At 31.6% G+C, this 21,514-nt stretch overlaps 1 protein-coding gene and 1 long non-coding RNA gene across 3 annotated transcripts in view; both read left to right on the top strand.

Annotated features, from left to right (window-relative positions):
* Nucleotides 1–2,303: 2,303 nt before the first annotated feature.
* Nucleotides 2,304–10,028, top strand: LOC145312097 (uncharacterized). The gene is made up of 4 exons (XR_013876900.1): nt 2,304–2,416; nt 2,851–2,933; nt 3,040–3,117; nt 9,964–10,028. It is a non-coding gene; the product is annotated as an uncharacterized LOC145312097 (long non-coding RNA).
* An 8,461-nt stretch (nt 10,029–18,489) lies between these two features.
* Nucleotides 18,490–21,514, top strand: part of LOC145312094 (sodium/potassium-transporting ATPase subunit beta-like) — a 42,662-nt gene continuing 39,637 nt past the window's right edge. Inside the window, exons 1-2 of one of the 2 annotated variants that reach the window (XM_080151229.1) lie at nt 18,490–18,614; nt 19,628–19,758. In XM_080151229.1, coding sequence (XP_080007355.1) covers nt 18,592–18,614; nt 19,628–19,758 — 154 coding nt within the window. In that variant the 5' untranslated portion in view covers nt 18,490–18,591. Of the gene's footprint in view, nt 18,615–19,344; nt 19,759–21,514 lie in introns of those variants that run through there. The other variant, XM_080151230.1, reaches the window with a different exon arrangement.

Below are 21,514 nucleotides of genomic sequence, written 5' to 3'. Positions count from 1 at the left end.
AGAAGATTTGACTAGAAAGGAAAAATAGAGATAAAGAGAGATAGAAAGAGAGAAGTAAGTGGATAGTAGAAGATAAAACTGATCTGGGATGGTTTAGTTCAGGGAGGAAGGAGAAAAAGGGCTGCAAAGTATTCTGGTACCTAGAATTTAAAACACAAAACATCATTGAAAACTTTATTGAAGCTTAAGTGGGTTATACAAATCTTTTACTTCAAATTGTCCTACAATCATTTTAAAACAAATAAGGGATAACTTTGTTTATTGTAAATGGGGTGCACAACATTTTATTTACCTTTATCTTATCCCTGAAGATCCCTGGATTGGTTAGACTGAGAACAACTTAAGGTTTAATTGGTGTTGGACATGGAACAGTTTTTAAACATATTTATCTTTTTGAACTGTAAACTATATTTTTTATTATATTCAAATCGCCTAAAATTAAGGCCCACTTGTTATTTGTGTTTAAAAAAAATGAAAATAAGGGGGATTGTAATTTTTCTTTCTTTGTTTAACCTGCGTTGCCCTAACCTTGCGGAGCTACCCAATGTATCCTATACAACCTAACATAAAATGTACTAAAATGATAACAAAATGAAAATAGGGTGGAGTAAGTTCTGTGCTGAACTTTAGGGGAAAAAATGTTTTTGCATACTGATCTGACTTTTCTTGTTAAGCATGAACAATTAACCTTGCCAACCAGAGATTTAGGTACAACCATTCCTATCATAGATAAACAACTATAGAAAGATATTTAGGTACAACCATTCCTATCATAGATAAACAACTATAGAAAGAAATTTAGGTACAACCATTCCTATCATAGATAAACAACTATAGAAAGTGATTTAGGTACAACCATTCCTCACATAGATTAACAACTGCAGAAAGAAATATAGAAACTACCATTCCTCACATAGATAAACAACAAAAGAAAGAGATTTAAGTACAACCATTCAGCAAATAGAGAAACAACTATAGAAAGAGATTTAGTACAACCACTCCTAACATAGAGAAACAACTATAGAAAGAGATTTAGGTACAACCATTCCTCACATAAATAAACAACTGCAGAAAGAAATATAGGTACAACAATTCCTCACATAGATAAACAACTATAGACAGAGATTTAGGTACAACCATTCCTCACATAGATAAACAACTGCAGAAAGAAATATAGGTACTACCATTCCTCACATAGATAAACAACAAAAGAAAGAGATTTAAGTACAACCATTCAGCAAATAGAGAAACAACTATAAAAAGAGATTTAGTACAACCACTCCTCACATAGAGAAACAACTATAGAAAGAGATTAGGTACAACCATTCCTCACATAGATAAAAAACAATAGAAAGAAATTTAAGTACAACCATTCAGCAAATAGAGAAACAACTATAGAAAGAGATTTAGTACAACCACTCCTCACATAGAGAAACAACTATAGAAAAAGATTTAGGTACAACCATTCCTCACATAGATAAACAACTGCAGAAAGAGATTCAGGTACAACCATTACACACATTGAGAAACAACCATAGAAACACAACAAAGTAAAAATAGATAAACAACTATAGAAAGAGATTTAGGTACAACCATTCCTCACATAGATAAACAACTATAGAAAGATATTTAGGTACAACCATTTCTCATATAGACAAAAAACTACAGAAAGAGATTTAGGTACAACCATTCCTCACACAGATAAACGACCAGAGAAACACAACCAAGAACAACCATTTCTCACTTAGATAAGCAACTATAGAAAAAGATTTAGGTATAACCACTCCTCAAATAGAGAAACAAATATAGAAAGAGGTTTAGGTACAACCATTCCTCACATAGGCAAACAACAATAGAAAGAGATTTAGGTACAGCCATTCCTTACATAGATAAACAACCATAGAAAGAGATTTAGGTACAGCCATTTCTCACATAGATAAACAACCATAGAAAGAGATTTAGGTACAACCATTTCTTACATAGATAAACAACTAAAAAGAGATTTAGGTTCAACCATTCAGCACATAGATAAACAACTATAGAAAATGATTCAGGTACAACCATTTCCCACATAGATTTACAGCCATAGACAGAGATTTAGGTACAACCATTCAGCACATAAATAAACAACAATATAAAAACACCCATGTATCTTTCATTCTTTAAAAAAATAAATCTAAAGTATAAAAAATTGTATTACAACTTTACTCTATCTCAATGTTCTAAGATATTTATATAAGAAATGGATAGTTGGATGGTTGGTGGGTGGAGGGGGGGAAGGGAAAAAATATTATGATTACATCACAGTAAGGGTTATCCTGTCCCTCTGACCATACACACATATCCATCTCTCAGCCTGTCATCAGTTTGTCACACCAGCAAATTCAAATTTTGACACTCTATTCATCACCTTGCGGTAAGTACTGAAACTTTTTTTTATACTTTTTTAGTGCCAAAGCAACTCTATAAGTATTTATTTCTGTGTATCATGTTACAGTGTAGTGGATGGATTTCAATTAAAATTCACTAAGAAAGCTTAAAATGTCACGTGTGTCGTCATAAAAATACGTCTAAAAAGGTAGAATGAGAGGAGAAGTGGGAAATTAAACCCCCAAAAAGAGATGGATTTTTATGACGTCACACATGACATTTTTAGCTTTCTCGAATTCACTTACCAATACTTTATTTCCTTTAACTTCAACTTCGGTTGACTGGTGGGTCAGCAAAGATAAATAGTTGCTTTTTCGATTGGTGCATTGTACATTTATTTTCAATTAAACCAGCAATTTAATTCTTTTCATATTGCATATTTAACTTTCTAGAACTACAAAAATATTTATTAATTTAAAGGCATTTAAGAAGTTTTGATGAAAAGAGAATATGATTTTACCTGTTATTTTGATGTACAGTGCCTGCTGCTTTTTGTTTACTGGGTAAGTATTTTTAGCTATAAATTTTTCAATAATGATAACAAAGAATATACTATTTAGAGTAGATACTTTAATTGTCTCATTATCAACTTTGATGTAATTATTATAGTGTTGTTGTTATGCTGATTACCTGTAAGCTAAGTGGTGTCATGGATGCTGATCCTGCAAGCAGGATAACTCCAGCCAGGTAAACATTGTTAATAACCTGTAAGCTAAGTGGTGTCAGGGATACTGATTCTACCAGTAGGATAACTCCAGCTAGGTAAACATTGTTAATAATCTGTAAGATAAGTGGTGTCAGAGATACAGATCCTGCCAGCAGGTTAACTCCAGCCAGGTAAACATTGTTGTTAATAATCTGTAAGCTAAGTGGTGTCAGGGATACTGATCCTGCCAGCAGGATAACTCTAGCCAGGTAAACATTGTTAATAACCTGTAAGCTAAGTGGTGTCTTGGATACAGATCCAGCCTGCAGGATAACTCCAGCCAGGTAAACATTGTTAATAACCTGTAAGCTAAGTGGTGTCTTGGATACAGATCCAGCCTGCAGGATAACTCCAGCCAGGTAAACATTGATAATAACCTATAAGCTAAGTGGTGTCAGAGATACAGATGACTACAGGAACAATTTTTCAATAAATGGGAATGAATTTCTGTTGCTTTCAAATTAGAGGCTTTGTTAGTGTTGCGCTACTAAAAAAAATAATTAAAGTGTTTCTTGGATGTTGGTCTTATTAATTATTCAGAAACAAATATCCAAAACTATTAATTTTGAGTTAATTGTGTCAATATCCCTGTCATATTTTAATTTTGCCATAAATATTATAAATAATTAAACAATAAATACTTTTTGTATTTAATAGTTTTAAGCATAGTTTTTTTTTAGTAATGCAACTACTCAATTATTTCAACATTACATAAATATTTATAAATGTAAAATACAAAAATTATTTTAATACAGAAAGCTGTTTTTATTAGGATTTCTGACCATCATCAAAGAAAATTTTCTTTGAAATCAAATGCCTGTCATTAAGAAAACTTTATTTATTGAAAAGAATATTTTCTTGGTTGTTACAGATGTTTAAAGTATCTTGTTAAGATGCTATTTAATGTAATTAATATTATCTGACTATTTTTAAATTTTTTTCTTCAAATTTTATATGAGTTTCTTTACTGAAAGATATATTTACATATCTTGTTAATTTTTAAAAGAAAAGAAAATCCAGTAAAATATAAAACATCATTGCATTTTTTCCTATTTGATTCAAGTGGCTTGTCCATGTTTGATGGGATCGAAGAAGTGGATTGCATTCTTTAATCACTTTTTCCAGAAGATAGGATAGGAGGACAGGGAAGTAGGGTACATTGGGTTGTTTATTACACTAGTCTCAAAAGTTTTAAAATAGCGTTTTGGCTAACAACTTTGCATGGGGACTTGTAATGAATTTTGATAAGTTGGTTCATAAAGTTGAGTGTTAAAACGTTTTACCACTAAATGTGATCTGCAGAATGGTTAATTTTGTGTATCATCATTGGGGATGTATAATAATTTATCGGGCATTGTCTTATCCCTTTAGATCCCGGATAGGAGGAAGCACTTTCCACTTTTGCCATGAAGAAATAATATTACTTGTAATCTGGATAATATCTACCTTTCTGGATGAAAGGTATATTCAGGGTCCCATTTTGTACAGTACAATAAATTTATATATACATAAACTAGATAACCACTTGGATCCAGTATTGGGGACCTTTTTCGTCTGCTGGCAAATTGCTTTCTGCTCTTGCTTATTGCAAATAGCTCAAATCCAAATATTAATCAAACTTTAAGTAGAATTATTATTTATCCTTGTACTGTTATAACTTGCATACAATCTCTGAACCCTGGGTGTCTATGATCACCTTCTTCCCTGTTATTATCCCCTCCTACCGCTTAACCTCTTCTGTTCTAATAAAATTTCCCCCCCTGTGTACCGCCCTTATTGCATGTTTTCCCCATTCAGCCCTTTCCCTTATAATATCCCTTTTATAGCTGATCTTTTCCCTTAATTTGATATTTCCCCTTTGTATAAGTCCATCCCTCGCCCCCTTTGCAAGCTCCCCCTGCTGTGTGCACTAAGTTTGCAAAGAAGCCAATACTTTGGTACAAACTTTGCAAAACAGAAATTCATTGAAGGCCACGGTGGAGAGAATGGACTACAGGGATTCTAAGGGATAAGACAATGAATCATAAATTTATATACATACCCAATGTTAATGAACAAAATTACCAATTATTGGTTAAAAGGTTAGGACACTAGTGGAACCAACCAATCAAAAGAACGCCAAAGTTTTTCGACAAAAAAAGATAAGATGATTATAAAACCTTGGGTATCAGTTAAATTTACAGTCCAATGTCCCCTCCCCTACGTCCCTGATGAACAGGAACAAAGGTATAAGGTGAATAATAATCCTATAGGATATTCTTGCATCAACTTTATGAGGTTATCATTATAACTTGACAGCAGGGGGGTGGGGGAGGGAGGGTAGTATGGGTTGATGCCTTTTGATTGGTAAAGTTGTCACACAATCTTTGTTTGTTACAATAGAAACAAACTAAATTAATTAAGAAATAAAAAATTATGCTTTTTCTGAATGCGAACGCCCCATCATCTAGGGGATCTTTTTTTCTGGGAAGGAGTGAACAGAAAAACAAAATATTGCAAGGCCTTGATTTTTTTATACAATGGCCTAAAACCAGCCAAGGACCTTTTTTGAAAATTTATAAATGGATCACTTTTTGATTCAGTCATTATCATAACGGATAGACAAATGACCTTAATACTTTATATCACAACTAGTGATTGCATCCCTAGCATCTAGGGGCTTTGTATTCGAAGGGATTAGAAGGTCTTTAAACCATCCTAAGACTTTAATCTAAAAAACAAATTAGCCTATAACTATCCCCAAAAAGGAAAGCTCAATCGGTTCATCAGTTATATAAATCTTAAGCTACAGACAAAAAAAAACTTTACATTGATACCCTCTGGATTAGAACCGGTTCTCAGCTATACTGAAAAATCATGTATTGCATCATATTAAGACAATTTTCAACGAATATAAAAAAATATAAATTATAATATTAGAACCATTTTTTTTACAATGTAAAGTAATGTAAAAATATGCTCTAAATTAAAAGAAATATTTTAAAATTATCTTGCAGAAAGAAATGTTATATTTCACAGTTAAGAGAAGAACAAACAATAAATTGGAATGAAAGTAGTATATCTGCATTATCCTGTAATTTATCTTTTTGAAAACTTTTCAAACTTTAAATATATCTACTGTATGTATGAACTAGCGGCTACGCCCCCCAGAGGCCTCTAGGGGCGCTTGAGGAGAGGGGAGTTGAATTCATTAACCCAATTTTTTTTTTAATTTAGATTTAAAAAAAAAAACTGAAAATTTTTTTTGGGGGAAGAAGCTACCCAGTAAAGGAGAACCATATCGGTTCAGTTCAAACAGACAGACAGACAGATAAACAGCCATCCTATTAATTTATTATAAGAATAAGGAGACCTTATGATTGGTTCATGTAAGAGTACAAAAACCAGTGTTTTAGATTTAAAAGATATTCTTACCTCTTCACCAGTACGCCAGGTAGACTACTGTCCGTCTGGTAGTTTTATAAGGCTTAGGATCCCATGCTCTGTCTGTCTGTGTGTAAAACTTTTCTTACTTAAAATATATACCTAATGTATGTACAGGGTGCGGCACATAAATCCGGACTTTTTCTATTTTGTAAACAACTGAACATAAAATCGTCAATTTTAAAGATTTTATAGAATTTTAAAAACTGAGAGGCAAAATATGTATATGACTATTCGATTATTCAATAAAATCGCCGACAGCCTCAATTACCGCCCCTACCCGCCCCCTGAACCGCCCGCAGGCCCTGGTCACCATGTCCCTGTACAAACTGGCGAAGTACTCCTTGATAGTGGCAATGAGGAAGGTCTTGATGGTATAGGCACGTCTATTGGTGCATGCTTCAAAGTAGCTCTGGGCCAAATAGTCTATGGATTAAGATCTGGGCTGCTGGGAGGCGACATTTCCTTAGGGACGTGAGTAACCGCAGGATACAAATTCTTATCTTTCAAGCTACCCTTCGACACGGCGGCTCTTATTTTGGCCACATTTGAGCTAGAACGACGTTTTATACCTTTTTGGAAATGGCATGAAGATTTAGCTAGGGTTGTGAGCGCAACCCATAGTCTAAAACAAGATTCAAGGTTCCTAATGGGCCCCTGTAGACGAGAATCGTGAAATTTTCAAGATTTTTGGCGTTTTAGACATCTCACAATATGCCACGTGTCAATTTGCCGGAGTACACACGCAAGTCAACTTGAATAGAGAACTCCAGTAATTTCTAGTACCTAACTTATGTATCTAACAGTACCTTTAGCAAGTTTCATGAGCAACCTGCGCACTTCGAATTTGCTTAGTTGAACATATGCGCGGTCAGCTCGGAGTACACGTCCTACATCGTCCAAAGCTTTTTATGGGTAAAAAGCTCATTACCTAAGCTTTTCATAGTGGGGTCAAACGTCCTGATCGGTCAAGTAGTCTTGGCGCTATGGCCGTTTAAAAAAAGTCCGGATTTATGTGCCGCACCCTGTTTAGTCGACCTAAAGATTGGTTTCTATTATTAAATTTCTTTAAAGCACGATTTTATTGTACTTTAAAATAACCTCTAATATCAAATTCTCTTGATTTTTTAAGAATTAAGGGTTTGTCAAAAAATGGATTAGAAAAAATGCATACTTAAATAAGGCATTTCATATTTTAGAGTGTTTATGTAAATTTAATATTTAGATACATAATGCAGATTTTAAATATCTTTTGTGTAAGTACATAATATATTTATTCAGGAAGGGAGTGGACATTAGGCTGTAAAGTACACTGTTACTCAAATTTAAAAAAAAACGTTTTCTTATACGTTGGCTCATTAACTTTGGGGACTCTATTGAACTTGCATTGGTTGATTAATAAAGTTAAGTGTTCAAACGTTTTAACCCCTAATTGTAATTTACAGAAAAGGTAATTTTGTGTATCATCATTGGGGATGAACATCAATTTATCGGCCATTGGCTTATCCCTGATATTTAATCCAGTTTTATGCTTATGCACTCATATCAAACAGGGTTTACTGCAGACAATATTTGTATACAAAAAATGAATCTAATCTTTTTTTTAAAAACAAGGATGACAGCATCCATAAATAGCGAAGCTCAGAAACTATGAATGTATATTATGAATATATTTACAATATACCAGTGTCATCCTATATATTTGATGAAATAGGAAAATGACGAAAACTTCAAAATCATGCAACCTTTAAATCACGAAAAATTAAAAATCTAGGAATCGATCTAGCACCACAATTTATAAACAAATCTTAATGAAACTTGATGGAAATATGTATAATATGAGCATATTCAATCCCTGATAATTTCAGCCGCAAATCCTGAATGGGAATTGAGAAAACAATAGAAAACCTAAAAATCTAGGAATCGATCTAGCACCCCTATTAATATAAAAATTGTAATAAAACTTAAGGAAAATATGTAAAATGTAAATTTAAGCAATCCCTGAAAATTTCAGTCCATTTACTTAAAAAGGAATTGAGAAAATCAGAAAAACATGAAAATGTAGGAATTGATCTAGCACCCCAAATAACAGACGTATGGACAAAACAATGTATAAATTAGATGGGCATATGTTATAAGAATCTTCACTAAAAATTTCAGCTGTCTATCTTTTATAGGAGCCGAGAAAATCACGTTTCCCCCTATTTGTCTCAGACGGACAGACGGACGGACTTTTCGAATTATAGAGTAGCTTCGCTACTAATAAGCGGTGGGGGAATCGAAGGAAAAATTTCTTCCCTTGTATTACTTGAATTGATCTTCCATAACAAAAAAGTAAACAAAGGTGTTTGTTAGCTAAATATCTTTTTCAAGTTTGTTTAATTATGGGGCGAGTTTGACCATCTATATATATTATATCTATTGTATATAGATAAATATATATATAAATATACATTTGTGAGAGTTGATATTAGCATATTGATACAATTAGTAAAGTCATAAACAGACCACAGCACAGGAAATAGTTAATCAACTTTATCAATTAATCATTAACACATTCTAGATTTTATACACACCTTTACAAATATATAAAACAAACATGACAACATTCATAAAGCGAAACGTAAAAGATAACAAACGAACATTAAGAAATATTGAAAAGCAATTTTTTTAATATTCAACATTATTTAAAAGTCAAAAATAAACATTTGTATATCCCTTAAAATTAGTCAAATACAGGTTATTTTATATAGATATACTAACATTTTAACATTTTAAGGCTTATTACAGAGATGCTTCTCTTAAAACAGTGCAGTGTACCTAATCTTTATAGGAATTTGATGGAATAGGATAATTATATCATATAAAATATCATATAAAAAGCTAAAGAAGCAACACACTATAATGGACATACGATAATATTTGTAAGGTTGCTACACTTATAAATAGTACCTAACTTTTACGGGAATCATTAAATGTCCGGCTGAAGTGTTAAATTATACGGTTCCAATATGGACAAACCTACTTATGTTGTAGCTACGCTACTATACATAGAGATAAGAAACTTTATCAAGGGATTAAGTTTTATTAAATCAATGAATCAAATACTTTTACCATGCTATGCGTCCTATTTATACTTATTAGCAGCTGCCCTTTTAGCAGAAGGAAGGGGTATTGAAATAGCCTCGAACCATACCAAAACTTAGACCTAAAGGTAAAACAGCCTGAAACCATCCCAGGACCAGTAAGAAAATCCACAGAAATGGAAAACTCAATTGGATATATCACAAGATTTTAACGGTCAAAAACTACTTGATTTATATCAAAGATATTGGAAATATTTTTTTTTACAAAAATAGATAGGTATAAATAAGACATAGCTTTTAATATTTCTTTAATTTTAGGTGGTTTCGGAAGCGTAAAGTCAAGATATTTGACTGTTTTCATACTTAACCTTTTAGAAAAGAGGTAAAATTCATTAACATATCATGCAAAAAAATCGTTGCTTATATGAATATCCTAAAACCTTCCCTCGTCAACTGCAACACTTCTTCGAAAATTGTGTTATTTTCTGTGCAGCTCTATACAAGATCTATACACAAACGGTTTAAAATATGCACTTCTTTTCATTAAAATGTGTACTTCTGTAGCGAATTGTCTTTTCTAATTTGTTAATTCCTTGGACGATTTGTCACGAAGAAAATAAAAGAACTGTTACTCTAAGTGTATGTGTTTGTTTGTGAAATTTTAAAGAACTTTATTTACGAATGTATTTATTAATCATATTTTGTAAGTTTGACTTTAATAAAACATTTAATACACTTTTTTAGGACTGGATCTGAAGTTTCAAGTTTGATGGTGCTTAAAATGTTTTTTTTTTTTTCAATGAAACGTATTTTTAAATTGAATATTGTTTCTATGTAAACAGTTTATTATCTCAGATGCTATATGTTTAAGGTCCGTCTAACCAAATAAAGATACCTTTCAGTTGATTTTTTAAAATCTTTGTGAAGCTTCCCTTAAAGAAGGGATACATTCAATAACCAAAGTATTCATAATTTCAATTACTTCTGTAAATTAAAGAACAAGCAGCTATGTTGTATTTTCTCTTCGGAAAAAATGATGAGTTATCGCCCTATCATTTACTCCAGAATGATATACTCCTTTTACAATATAACAAAGTGGTTAAAAATATTTGTAAACAGTTGCATCCAAATCTAGCTAAAATAGATTAGACTAATGAGGGTTCTATGCTGGATGAAATATATTTATCCTTATTTATAGTAACAGGATTTCTGTCTGTCTTTACCGAAACTAAGAATCTCGCTAAACGCTGAACCGACATTGTTCTTATTTACAGTGTAGCCTCTCATAGGTCCTGGAAAGGTTTATAGCTATTTTATGAGAGAGTACTACTTTTAAACTACAATTTAAAGATTGGTGGGTGGTCAAATTCCTGCCACCCCCTCCCCCCCCCCCCCCAACAACCGGGATCTCTAAAGGTTTCTAGGGGCTTTGCCGCTAGTAATCAAATACTGAGCTACATAGATTAAAATGTCAGGAATATAAATATTTAATGAAGGTAGTCTAAGAATAGAACACATTGTAATATTTATTTCAATTTTTATGTGAGATTTATTTTAAGATTTGATATTAATTTCTTTTCTTTTACGTTTATAAAGTTTTTACAATAAATGTTTTTTAAAAATGTGTTTTTTTTTTATTGTACAGTATCTACTCAAAAACGTTTACTTAGTTAGTCAGTTTTTGTATAAAGCCAAAAAGGAATTTGTCCAACGTTAAAAATAAATTAGACATATTAGAAACTTTCTATTTATTTTAAAGCTTTAACAAGGATTCCTATAACAGATAGTTATAATTTGGGAAACGTAGCAACTCAACAATCGTGACCAAAAAGTTTATTTCGGATAAGTTGATTTTACGTTTTATGCTATGGTAGAGATGAATAAATTGATAAAAACGAAAAACAATTATTAGGTTTTATTAATGTTTTTTTTATATAATCTAAATTCTTGGAACCTTAATACAAACATTTTAAAGTAGAACTTATTAAAGTATTATTTTAAAATAAATCCTTGTAAATGCTCTGAAAACTTAAACATAAAAAAAAATCAAAATTAAACCAGCTAAAACCACTTTTTTTATAGATGTTTTTGAATGTGTGTGATATGAAAATATTTGTTTGTTGTAATAAGAACAAAATCAATTCTCTTTGCATAATTTTTTTATGTTTTGATTGAAACCATAGAGACTGTATGGAAATGGATGTAGAATATACGTGGATATTAAAATAGGGGAAAAATGTTAGTCAATTTATTTCACTGAACTTGATTATTGGCCAGGTCGTTCATCCTGTTGACGGGGTGAGGTAAAGAGAGTGGAAGGAGGGAATCGTTATTGAAGCCCATTTCAAGATTCACTTTATTAAAGAACATTAAAATCTGGTGTAAGACTCAAGGATTAATATATCCATTTGTATGGACACAGTATTAAGGATCGGGTGACAACATTCATAAGTAGCGAAGCATTAAAAAAATTAAGATATTTTGAAAGACACGTAACATTATAGGAGCCGAGAAAATCACGTATCCTATATTACTCCAACTTACTAACTGACAAATTATGGAGTATCTTCGCTACGAATAACATTTCTGCAGCGAAAAATATATAAAATATACTATCAAATGTTTTGAAATTTTATTATTTAGTAGCAAAACTGCTCTATAATTTCAAGTATCCGTCTATTCATAATCTTATAGCACATCTTCTCTATAACACACTTTCTCCGTATGTCCTCTTTTTGATGTAGTAGATTTGATTTATAAGTTATTCTAATGTTTGAAATTACTAAACTCTAACTTAAGAGAATCCACTCCAAAACTATTACAAGTACTAGTGTCTTTGCCCCTAGCATCTAGAAGACCTGTATTCAAATGGGTTTAAAGCCAAAATATTTGTACAGGGACTCATGTAAAGATTCCCTAAAATATATAGGATCTCAAACGGTTCAGTGGTTTGTGAGATCTAAACGGGCACATACAAAAAAACCTTACTTCTTCATATAATAAAAATTTATCAATATATTTCATGGGAGAAAGAAATGCTTTTCAACAATTCTTATACACTTGAATTGATTTCCCTAACCATATTCTAATAATATTCTCTATTTTATGATTCCTTTCTCAATGTACTTTTCAACCATTTTGTGTATTATTGTCAGGGATTTCAAGGGATAAGACATTGGTCGATAACATCTCTAATGTTGATACACAAAATTAACACATCTGCAAATTACAATTGGTAGTTAAAAAGTTTGAACTTAATGAACCAACCGATCAAAATTCAATAAAAGTCCCCAAAGTTGTTATAATACAACTTTGGGGACTGCCCATTGCTCCCTCCATCCCTGATTATTATAGCTCTAGTCTCCACGAAGCCGATGTTAATCTCCTTTCCCTAGCTTCTAAATTCTATTTTAAGAATATAAAGAAAAGCTCAGCAGCCGCAGTCGTACTAATTGCCGCCGCATGTACAACGGAGATAAATTTATGTACAACCCCAATTACAATAAACACAACTCTCCCTTCTCTACATTATAATTATATGTTTTTAGACACCGCTGTTTTCAAACTTTGTTGAAGTATAATTTACTTACTGTCCAACATTATCCCGATTTTCAGACAGTCTGCTGCCAATCCGCAAAACAATTGCTGCATTGAGGCAGAAAATAGTGCATTACTTTAGAAAATCTGCGGTCGTATCTAAGTATATTTTACACACACAAAATCCGCAAACACAGTTCTAGAAATCGGCGGTTTCCATCCCTAAGAATAAAGAAAGTTAGAATTAAATAAGGCAGAGAGAGAGAGAGAGGGAGAAACAGAGAGAGAGAACCAGTGGCTTTAGTTTGTAAACTAAACAGAACCAGGATCATAAGGCCAGACTTTTTTTTCTACCTGTCTCATAAGAAAAAAAGTACATATCCTTGGTTTATTTGGAACTAAAGTATTCTTACAACTTTCAATAGATCCAATAAAAAAATAGTTTCCCTGATAAACAACAATCAAACTTATTAAGAAAAACCTTTTTTCGAAGCTTAATTTAAGTTTAGGCTAACTAAGTGTTATACTTATAATAGTCCAGCAGGGAAGGGCAACTCCCATCTCCCTTGGAGGGTTGGAAAAGCTAAAAATGTATGCTGCCTTAACAACTCCCAAGGGCTCTTTATTAGAAAATTGTAATTGTTTGGAAAAGTGGCCTAAAAACCATATCCTGAGTCCTATTTGGTAAGCTTTCCTTAGATTTATATCTAAAAAAAATCATTCAGTGGTTTTTGAGATCTTAACGTACAGACCAAACTTCAATACTTTATAAAAGGAATGAGAAAACAATAGTAACATTTCAAGCTCCACCATTTTAATAGTTTATGGTACACCACACCAAGGCCATGCTCTTGTGTGACGTCATATTGATTGTCAGTTATTCGACTCTCTTCTTGTGCTGGCCATGTAATTTTATTTCCATCAAAAGTTCCTTTCACAGGAAACTGATCCATGCAATGCTACACTAAAAAAAAGATGACAGCTCATAAAAATAACCAAAACTGGATTTTTAAAATATAATTTACAATTTTTATTTGCCTAAATGTTTAAAATTTTTTTTTACATACAATAATTGAAAAAGAATTATGTCATCGTATAGGAATATTCCCACCAAGTTAACCATTTCCCCAATCTTCCCTGTTGACAGTTATTCCCCCCACAGCGTATTCCCCTACCCCGCTCCACCCTGGCTCAACCCCCCCACCCCCAGGACAAATTTCTGACCTTTTATTTGCCAACTCCCCCCCCCCCACTCTTACTCTTCTTTTATTTTCCCTTTCACGTAATACAAGCTGACTACTACTAAAGCTGTCAAAATCTTATTCCTTACAAATATTTTTTCTTAAAATTTTGCCATGTATTTAAACAGATATATCTGAATACTCAAAGCAATTTATTTTAAATCTTGATGGTGATAAATAACTTAATATTGTATAAAAATTAGAAAGCCTTAAAAGTAGTATAGCATGCCATGCTTGTGTCTAAGCCCCGCGATGTATATAATGATACACACCCCTCCTTAACCAAACTTCAGATTAAAAAATATCTTATAAGCGTCATAAACTCTTTAGAGGGACTTTGATATTAGGTTATTAGCAAAGTTGTGTGATTCACATTTTTAGACATTACAAATAAAAATTGAGAGAAGAGAGTGATTTATATTTAGTGTAATTTGATCTGAAATCTTAAAATGGCAATATCTTGGAAGAAGGAACAGCTACCCTACTCATTGGAATTTATAAATTTAGTACAATACTTTAACAATAATCTTTTAAAATGAATATAGTCATCAAGTTTCAGAAATTTACTACTCATATTTTATAATATTACCCCGATGTAGTATAAGACGCTTTATTCAGAGTATCAGCATGGTGCCAAGGTTCCCCAATGTCTTCTATTAAAGGGAATATCATTGCATTTCATTATAAACATAGTGTTCTCAAATTTATGTTTACTTTCTTTATGCCAAATTTTGACAATAGTAATGGCATATCCCCTAAAACAAGTTGACCCCTATATTTCAGGGTAAATATACTTAACATAAAAATGTTTTTAAAATCATTGCACTTTAAGAAGTTTTTGTCAATATAATCTTTTAAATTATTTTTGTACAAAAATGAAACAAATATATGCAGCCCTGTTTAACCCTCTCCCAATCTTTTCTACTTTACCTCCCATTCTGGAGTCCCCACCCAATTTCTACCTCCTTTTTTGAAATACTATCCAAAGTCCCCCCTCCATTTTCGAACCCTCCTTATAAGAAAGACCCCTCCTAACCCCTTCATTTTAGAAGCCTCCTTCCCCCTTCCTTATCCCCCTCCTATTACCGCCCCCCCCCCCTTTGTAGGCCTAGGCAACCCCCTTTTTAAATTAACCCCCCCTTCGTAGGCATTACCCCCTTTTTAAATCCCCCCCTTCGAAAGTAAGGATAAAGAGATGTAAACGTAATTTTGAAAATACTGTATTCATAAATAAAATCTTCAATATTATATTTTTTAATACTAAACATTACATAGACACAAAAAAAAAACAATATGTATTCATAGATAAAAGAAGAAAACAAACAAAAATTTTATTAAGGTTTTATACAGAAGCTTGGCAATCCATCTGCAAATAGTTTTGTTTCTTTCATGTTTGATAATTAGTCTACCAATTATGAAGATACGATACAGATACTTATTATAAAACTTCAATTTAGTTGAATAATAAGGAAATGATCATTATTTTAATTGGATTTATTAACTATTCATAACTATCCTCCTCATTTGTATATCACATACACTCCAAAAAAAGTAGCAATTTAGAAGTATAAAACAAAAATAACTTTCATCTTAATTAGTATTTTATTATTAAGAAGAAACCTATTTTGAGTTTCATACCCCTGGATAAATTTAATGATTAACTTTAATGCTGTTTGTTGTTAATTTCTTTGTTTGTTTCTAGTTCATTTTGTCAATGTGCACATGTCTTATTGCCTTGAATATCTATAACTAACTGAACGCCAACGGTCAACTAACAGACTCAGTGTAAAGTGTTTTTACAAGGCAACAAATGTTTGAATAGCAAAAACAAGTCTGAACTTAATATTATATGAATGAAGGGTTCTATCTTTGATAGCTGATGAGAAAATCTATTTTTTCTCACTCTATAATACAGACTGACAAACAATCAAAACGACCATAGCTATAGAGTGGCTGTGCTACATTTTTTATAAAAATTGATCATCATGTATGTTAGACTTAGCTTTTTTTCTGTTAACAGCTGAGGCGAATGAGCTTTCCATATTAGAGAAGCATAATTTAGTGGTTTTTGACCTTTTTTATTATCAAATTTAACTTTTTGCGTGGAATTGGGTTTAGGACTTATTAGTATTAGGCCTCCCCTAGATGCTTTGGCGAATCCACAGGTCCATAATTTGAATTAGTAATTATTAATTGTATTAAAGAAATACCTTTCATTAGTAATAAATGAGGAGGGGTAAAAAGAGGGGTTGGGGGAGTTATAATGTTCTTTCTTTCCCCTTTCTGTATGAAACTTTAAACATACTAGAAGATAGTTTTCAAGACTATAAATAAAATAATAAATATGTAAACACATTTCAATCCATAAAGTGAAGCATTTCTTTAATTAGGGTAGAGCTGTCCGTAATGTATAGCTTTTTTTCGATTGTTAATCTTAATATGTTGGAATTGTCCTCTTGATTTAAACATGCGATTCCTGAAACATTACATATTTTTTAAATGTAGGTACAAATTTTAAAAATGTACCTAACAATTTATAAACTTTACTAATAATTCAATTTGTACATATTAAACTTAGATGCTTTAGATATTAGGAATATAAATGTTTAGATTATGTACATAGATGATTTAATAACAGGAATTTGCAATGTTTATTCCTATGGCTGTTAGGCACCCTATAATAATAATTTTCTCTTTAACTCATTCAAAAAAACATTGGTGCATAAAACATATTTTGTATTTAATTTTTATGAGAAATTTTTATAAATAATGTTTGTCCAGATTCGATTATCCGCCTGTTTTGTTAAGCTTTACTTTTAAGGAACATGTTATCCTTGTTTTTAGTTTATGCCTCCCATCCCATTTTCGATTTTGAGACAGTATGGTTGTTTGTACAATGTCTTTAAAAAAAGACTCAGAAAATAGTCAAATATATTTTTAAATATTTTTTTTTTAATTTTGGGAAAACTCTAGAGTTAAATTGCATTTAGAATTTCTTTTTTAGATAACATATAAAGCATTTCATTTCAATAAAAATTCTAGTACAGTTTTGAGGAAACACTTAAACAAATTTGATTAATGAATCTATGGTGACATTTCTTGACCCTATGTAAAAATTAGGAGACTTGATAAGACATTTCCCTATTTTCTCTAGTAAGAAGTTCAGACAAAAATAAGGTAATTACAACATCCAAAGTTCACTATTTTTATATCAAAAACCAAAAGTATTTTTCACTTTTTATCTTACACATTTTATTCGAGCAAGAAAACTAAAGACTTTTCTATTAAACATTTTTTTTTTAATGTCAGCCACTCTTAAGATTTTCCGTTTTTAATACTCTTAACCTGATTACTATGGGCAAATTCTAATAGCGATTTTCCATGTATTATGCAATTATAAACCTATGATTTCAGATTAAACAACTAGGGTAGGATTTTGTTCTCAACTGATTCTAACTTCCACTTGGTTCTATTTGAAAGCTCAATGGTCCGAATGTATGGGATATTTATTAAATCTAAAGTTTGGTTAAGGAGGAGTGTGGATAAATATTAATATATATTCTATGTATATATAACAGAATAGTGCCCTCCTAGCGAAACCGGCCAATTCGAGGATTTCTTCCAAAGCTGGATCCTTAAAAGTAATGTTTTTACTATTTGATATTTATGTAATTTACTGCAATTTTATTTAAAAATGTTTTGGACTTATTTTACTTTTGTAAAAAGCTTAAGTTATCATTTTCAATTGATTTTGCAAAAAAAAATTTTCATAATAAAAATTTATTGAAGAATATATATAAAACTTTTTGAATAAGATATTATTTGTTTAATTGAACAAGAATTTAGTTCTATTTAATTACACAAAAATTTAGAAATAACATATTCTAGGAAAAAAGTAAAAATTCACATTTTTAAGGCCTGCTCTCAGAGGCCAAGGAGATAGGTTGAAGTGGTATCAAAGGGGGAATAATAAGCAGGAGCGGAGACAACACAAATAGGAAGTGGGGGGGGGGAGTATGGGGGGACGAATTGAATGGTAGGGAGGGGAGGAGGGAAGGTTGCATGACCAATCTGGCTGTGTAGGAAAATCAATATGGTTGGTGGACAAGGAGGCAGTGTACAGCCGTGAGCAGTGCACCCGACATCAGCACGAAGGATACACACACAAATGGCGGGGGGTGACGGAAAGGAAATATGATCAATGTGAAACACGAACGACAGTGTCAAACGCTTTAATTACATCCCAAAAAATCGCCAAAAATATACTTTTTCTGGGTTCTTAATGTAGTGATAAATGACACCCACTATAATAGATTATTTGATCCCGTATTTAGAATAGTGTAGTTTAAATGTTACTAAGTACAAATAGTGAAACAGTGTATATGTATATTATTATATTATAAGTGTGTAGATGATTCTCTGCGGTCGTTTCTGAATCCATCGCGCTGCAATACTTTTCAACATTAGTTAAAAGTAGATTCTTAATATTTGTAATAATTTTAAACATATATAATTTTATAGTAAAGCATGCCAATATATTGATTTTATTTGTATTAAAGATATAATATATTAAATATATTCCCTATTTCATTTAAGATGATATGTGGAAATAGAGTCTTACGTAACTTGTCAATAGATTATATTTCATTTACGTTCAGATAAATTTCCTATTTTTAGACAACCATTTTTTAAAATATTTTTTTTTACAATTTTTGTTTAAATTAAAAACGTTTGTTCATTACCAAACATAATTTAACTTTTTTTTTATCATTTTTAAATCTTAAACTAAAATGTTAATAACCATTTCTGAATATATTTCTTGTAGTTTTAGTAGAGATAGAATTATTCCACAAGACCACTCAGTTTTGTAAAAATGGGGTTGGTTCAACATCAATTAAGAATGTAAAAAAATCTTTACAAAAAATGCAATGAAATTCCCTAATTTTTAAGATAAATGATAATATGAAATAGTGGCTGGTAACAAGAATAAGGACGAGCAAAGCAGGACAAGTCAGAGCGCCAGTGGCAGACTACATACACGCACCACCAGATACAACTAGCAGAGTCAGATAACCAACCCAATCATCCCTCCTCTCTTTTTATCTGAAACCTTCCTATTTCTATAATAGCTTTACCATTCTCCTTTCTACTACTTCTACGACTGTAGCCACATAATTGTTAACATTGATCATGTCCGGCCAGGACAAGAAGCCCGAGGTGCAGGAGTACAAGTTTGCCCAGAAGCCGGAGGAGAAGTCAGGATGGGAGGGGTTCAAACAGTTCCTGTGGAACTCGGAGACCAGCGAGTTCCTCGGCAGGACTGGCACGAGCTGGTGTAAGTAGTTTTCACTATCTTTTTTGGGTGGTTAGGGTTTATAGAGAAGCGAGACAATAGCCGATAAATTAATGTACATCCCAAATGATGATTCACAAAATTACCCCTTCTGTGAATTATAATTAGTAGTTGAAACGTTCAGACACTCAACAAAATAAACCAGACAATCAAAATGCCACAGAAGTTCCCAAGGTTGTTATGCCCTGCATTAAATTACACTTGAACTTTGATAACCACGTTATCTGAATTGTTGGCTAATAAACTATGGGTACATGTATTGTATTGTGATTGGTTGGTTGGTTCCACCCTACGAGTAAACAAACTTTTAAACCAATGCTTTTAATCTATAGGGGTGATTTTTTTTCTCATCAATTAGGATGTATATCAATTTCTAGACAATTTTCTCAAACCTTGTGATTGATGTTCGTCCGTTCGATAGTCTGACCTTTGCATAATTTGATGATGTCATCCTTGTTTTGTTAGAATTAGATGCAGGGAAGTCTGTTGTATAATCTTTTTTTAGAATGTTAATATTCTTGTTTGGTTTAAAATAGTTTCAGGGTTGCTAAGGGGGAGTTTATATTGGGTGTCAACACTCCCAAAAATGTATAAACGGGAAAAGTTTTTTTTCCCAAAAATCCTTAAATCTATTTCAATCTATAATAATCTTGCTCTTTTCTTGTAATACTTTATATATTACTGATTTACGTACTATAGTTTAAATTATTTAACGTCGTTTTAGATATTAAATATTTTATTATTGCCAATTAGAACAATGAAAAATGCTGAATCATGAGACAAAATTTTGAACAAAAGGTCTAAAAATACCTTTAAATCTTGATGAATAGAATTTAAAGAATGATGACGCTCACAAATTTTATTTTAAATAATAAGCATCAAAAGAATAGATAGGCAACTTTTAATGCAAGTTAGTTTATCTTTGAGTGTTTCTTTTTACCTATTTTAGTATATTGGTTCTATATTTGGAGATGTTAAACAAAATTTCAATTTCAAAAAAAATCATTTCCTGCTTGACATAAGCAGCCACATCCTCTCTTTCACCCCCCCCCCCCCTAATTGCATGCAAAATATCTGTTAACACCTCTGAAAATGTTAAAAAGTACCTACTGAACTTTTTAACATTTATTTAATTCTGAAGGAAATTTTCTTTGGTAGCGGTGTCAAATGAAAACAAGAAAAATATTTTCTTTTCGTCAAAAATCTGTTTTGATAAGTAAAGATATTTTCAGTCCAATTCTTTAATAAAATTAGTTTTATAATTTGTATTTTCCAGTATGGCATCGAAACCCGTTCTCAGTCACACTAAAAATCATGAATAGCTTGAATTACAGACAATTTTCCACGAATATTAAAATAAAAATCATAGATTTAATACCATTTTTGTTAGCCCCAAAATTAGAATTTAAAGCAACAAATAAAATTTTGATATTTATTACACTGAGAACTCAAGAAATGCACCCCTAATATAAAAATATTTATAAATAAAATATTCTTATTCCAAATACTATATTCTTGATGAAAAAATACCTAAAATACCTTACCAATTAGTTTTGAATAAGGGGATAAGACAATGGACAATAAATTGATTACTACATTCCTTATTGATTCATAAAATCAACCCTTCTGTGATATAGAATTATTGATCGAAAAGATATTAAACTGTTAGATTGAACCAACCAATCAAAATTTAATGAAAGTATCAATAGTTTTTTAAGCCAACGATGAGAGAACGTGT

This window comes from Acartia tonsa, chromosome 2 (assembly GCF_053477335.1).
Source record: "Acartia tonsa isolate MP-2025a chromosome 2, ASM5347733v1, whole genome shotgun sequence".
In the NCBI taxonomy this organism is placed as follows: Eukaryota; Metazoa; Arthropoda; class Copepoda; order Calanoida; family Acartiidae; genus Acartia; species Acartia tonsa.
The sequence above is the reverse complement of the archived record's forward strand: the minus strand, read 5'-3'. Positions and strand labels throughout refer to the sequence as shown.